The sequence below is a fragment of the Octopus bimaculoides genome, chromosome 18 (assembly GCF_001194135.2).
Source record: "Octopus bimaculoides isolate UCB-OBI-ISO-001 chromosome 18, ASM119413v2, whole genome shotgun sequence".
Classification (NCBI taxonomy): Eukaryota; Metazoa; Mollusca; class Cephalopoda; order Octopoda; family Octopodidae; genus Octopus; species Octopus bimaculoides.
This window is the reverse complement of record NC_068998.1, coordinates 2,919,392-2,923,533: the sequence shown is the minus strand read 5'-3', so window position 1 is coordinate 2,923,533 and position 4,142 is coordinate 2,919,392. Positions and strand designations below refer to the sequence as shown.

General features: G+C 41.4%; 1 protein-coding gene across 1 annotated transcript in view; it reads right to left on the bottom strand.

The window, feature by feature from the left end:
- Positions 1-17: 17 nt before the first annotated feature.
- The window catches only part of LOC106871440 (TRMT1-like protein), a 13,093-nt gene continuing 8,968 nt past the window's right edge, over positions 18-4,142 (bottom strand). Inside the window, exons 5-8 of the mRNA XM_014917906.2 lie at positions 3,593-3,783; positions 2,763-2,841; positions 927-1,727; positions 18-292 (exon numbers count right to left, since the gene is read on the bottom strand). Coding sequence (XP_014773392.1) covers positions 151-292; positions 927-1,727; positions 2,763-2,841; positions 3,593-3,783 — 1,213 coding nt within the window. The 3' untranslated portion in view covers positions 18-150. The remainder of the gene's footprint in view (positions 293-926; positions 1,728-2,762; positions 2,842-3,592; positions 3,784-4,142) is intronic.

Genomic DNA, 4,142 nt, shown 5'->3' with positions numbered 1-4,142 from the left:
TATTATTACTATTATTAATATTATTGTTATTATTATTGTCATCATCTTTATTAGAAATCATTATCATCCCCATCATCATCATCAACATTTTCATTATTATTATTATTGTTGTTGTTTTTGTTGTTGTTGTTATTGTTGTTGTTGTTATTATTAAGGCTCTTGTTTACAATACTTCAACAAAGTCCTGTAGATTTCTTTCTGGTTGGCATTAGTTCGGATGCCATAGGTGTCAAATAGAGTGCGACTAGCTCGGAAGCCCTCACTTTGGAGCAGATAAACCATCTTGGACAATCTTCAAGAAAACAGGAAAAAAAAAAAGAAAGGATTAAAAAAAACAAAACAAAATAAAACAAAAAGTGTACAATAATAATATGTTATAGGCTTGGTATTAAAAAAATGGATCTACAGGAAATATTCTGCTCAATACCACAGATTTGCTTGTAACCGTCTACCAAATCCACTGACAAGGCTTTGTTCAGCCCAAGGCTATAGTAGAAGCACTTGCCCAAGGTGTCACGCAGTGGGACTGAACCCAGAACCATGTGGTTGAGAAGCATGCTACTTACCCAACAGCCACTCCTGTATATATTTATTCATATTCATTCACATACATGACGGGCTTCTTTCAGTTTCTGTCTACCAAATCCACACACAAGGCTTTGGTCAGCCCAGGACTATAGTAGAAGACACTTGTCCAAAGTGCTGCACAACAGGATTGGACCCAGAACCATATGACTGTGAAGCAAACTTCTTAACCACACAGCCACATCCATGCAGACAATCATCTAATTAACGTAATTACTGAGAATATTTTGTTTGTTTGTTTTTTTACTTGGTTTTGCCAGGTTCTTGCTGTGAACCCGGGTCAGACATAACAACCCCATCCAACATACAACAAAATAATTAGAGAGAGATTTTCAACTTACTTGGGGAGGAAAACACCTTTAAACTTGCGTTTGTGAATGTTATAGAAAAAGGGTGGCATTGCCAGTACAGGGCTAGGGTCAGGATCAGGAAGGCAAATCCTCTTTATAGGGGGTTCATTGGTGAGATTCTGACTATTTCTTGCACTCCTGTCTACAGTGAAGTCCATTTTCAAGTTGCCGTGGGGATCTGAAGACGTTGACACGACAGTAACAGACACAGCACCCTTCATGTTGGCCGTCACTTCACTTGCATTGGCATCGACAACAGCACCATCACCATTTCCCATTGCTGAATTCTCAGATGTTGCTGGGCCCACATCAACTGAAGCAGCAGCAGTAGCAGCAGTAGTAGTTGTGGTAGTATTTTTATCATTTTCATTATTATTATTATTATTATTATTCTTGTTGTTGTTGTTGCTGTTGGTATCTATGTTGTTATCAATGGGGTTGCCGGACACAGTCCTAGAGAGTGAGGTGCTTGACGAGGACAGCAAAGAGGCCGCAGGTGCCGATGACGAAGTCTTGCGTTTCAAACTATTCAGGGCTGACCTCTCGTTGTGCTGCTGAGCGGACAGTGAAGGGTAGGACAACAAGACAGAATGTGACGGTGATGGTGAAGACGACGAGGTGAACGAAGACTGGCAATTCTTTGAAGACGAACTGGAATCTACAGGGCTTGAACTGCAAATGCATTCATTAAAAATTGAACAAAGTTGGGCCTCAAGGCGCTCACTGAGTTTCATATCTCTAGCAACTGATATCATCTGTTCTATAAACTTGGCATTGAATATGTTATCACACCTGCAACAAGAAAGGTATGGAAACATTAGCATTATGTGTAACAATCTTTTCTACTATAGGCACAAGGCCTGAAATTTGGGGTGGGGTGAAGTGTTGTGGGGCAGGGTGGATAGTCAATTACTTCGACCCCAGTACATGACTGGTACTTATTTCATTGAACCCTAAAGGATGAAAGGCAAAGTCAACTTTACCGGAATGTAGAGATGGATCATCATCATCGTCATCATCATCATCATCGAGTGTTTTAAATCTGAGTTTTGTCCCCGTTAACAGGGATGGCTGGATCTACCTCAATGCCATAGCAACTGAAGTAGGTAGGTGCAGCCCACCCCATCCTTTGGGCTGGTTGGTGCCCGTTCTCCTTTGCTATCATGAGGATTTTTTGGAGCTGGATTTTCTACAGGGAGCATGCCCTTGCTTTCTTTAGTTTCTAGGCATGAGTGGTCCTGAGACCAAGGTCTCTACCATGATTTTTAAGAAATGTGATCGAAAGCTAACACAGGAAAGCAGGGACGCTACTCCCTAAGACCCCTTTCGGAGCCCCACTAATGTTGCTAAACATTTCGTCCAGCATGTTACCGATTCTGCCAGCTCGCAACCTTAACCATAAACAAAACAATGATGGATTCTAATTTAGGCACAAGGCCCATACTTTTGAGGGTACCAGAGTACATGACCATCGCTTTATTTTATTGACACTGGAGAGATGAAATGCAAAACTGATCAGAGCAGGATTTGAACTCAGAATGTAAAGGCTGGATATAATGGATTTAGACTCATGGTCAGCTATTTTGTGGGGAAGTGCTTAGTCATTACTATTGACCCCTTGGGTGATCTCAATAGGGACCACTTAAAGTGATCTGAAGACTATAGGGACTAATTTTGTTATACAAAGAAACTTCTTCAATACAATAAGGACCAGCTTGTATTACAATCAGACCCCTTTATAGTAAGGACCACTTTGTTTCACAATCAGAGATAAGTCCCTCATGGAACTGCAAAGAACCCCCAAAGAGAGTTTGAATATGTGCTTACCACATGGGACCAAGTTTTAATGCCGTTTTACCAGGATTTTCTGATTGACAATCACACGGAAGAAGATCATAGAGGTTTGCTACAAAACAAAAATCGAATTGAATTTAATTTAATTTAAATAAATAAATAAACAAAACAGTGGGTGGGGCACCACCCCGGTAATGTGGACTGACCTACAAGGGTCTTGTACTGGTGCCATGTAAAAAGTACCCATGCAAAGCCATGAAAAAGAGTCTGTGTGGTGCCACATAAAAGTGCCTGTATAGTGCAACATGAAAGCACCCAGCACCCACTGTAAAATGGTTGGCATTAGGAAGGGCATCCAGCCATAGAAACCCTGCCAAATCAGACATGGAGTTTGGTGCAGCAAAATGAGAAGGAATAGATTTTGTGAAAGGGTGATAATGGAGAGAATAAGAAAGGGAACAGTGTTGGGAGTGGGAATAAAGGCGACAGAGGAGGGTGGGGAGTAATATCAGGGGTTTGTGTGGAGGAGAGGGGACAAAGTAGTAATGGGGTGGCTTCACTAGGTGGCCCCAGCCATAGGGTAAGCCAGTCATATGCTGGCAGGGCAGATAGATATCCCTGCCAGCATATGTTGCACAATTCATTGGGGCCCAAGACTTGTAATGGGTACCTGTGATGGGATGAGTTAGTCCATCTACCATGCTAACATGAGTTGGATGGTTTGTTAGGGTCCAAGCCCTTATAGTTATATAAATCGATAAGGTTTCAGTGCCTTCCCTTTCTTACAGTACAGAAACAAAATACCTTGTCCACACACATCTACACATACAGAGACAGACACGATAAATAATGAAGATACTTACCAACACTTGCCCTCATTTCAGGACAAAAAGCTCTCTCTTCACAGATCTGACAGTGTATTAGAGGACGGACTTTCAGAGAGCACATGTCTGCGTAATAGGGGCCACGCTGCACTTTAATTACAACCAACACAAATGGCTCGATGCACACGCCAAACATCACCTGGATACCTTTGCTGCATTTTGCTGCGGATCTAGAGAAATAATTACACAGAAATATCTGTCATTAAAGAAGGAATTTAAATATATAAATGCTGAAAAAAGGTGTTAATTCAAGGAGAGAGCCAAACAGATAGAAGGAGCTAAAAAGAGAGAGAGAGAGAAAACAGTGAGAGAGAGAGAGAAAACAGTGAGTGTGAGAGAGAGAGAGAGAGAGAGAGCAAAAGAGAGAGAGATCCAAAATGATTTCAAATTTTGGTACAAGGTAAGCAATTCTGGGGGCAGGGGTAAGTTGATTACATCGACCCAGTGTTCAACTGCTACTAATTTTTTCGACCCTGAAAGAATGAAAGGCAAAGTCGACGTTGGCAGAATCCGAACTCAGAATATAAAG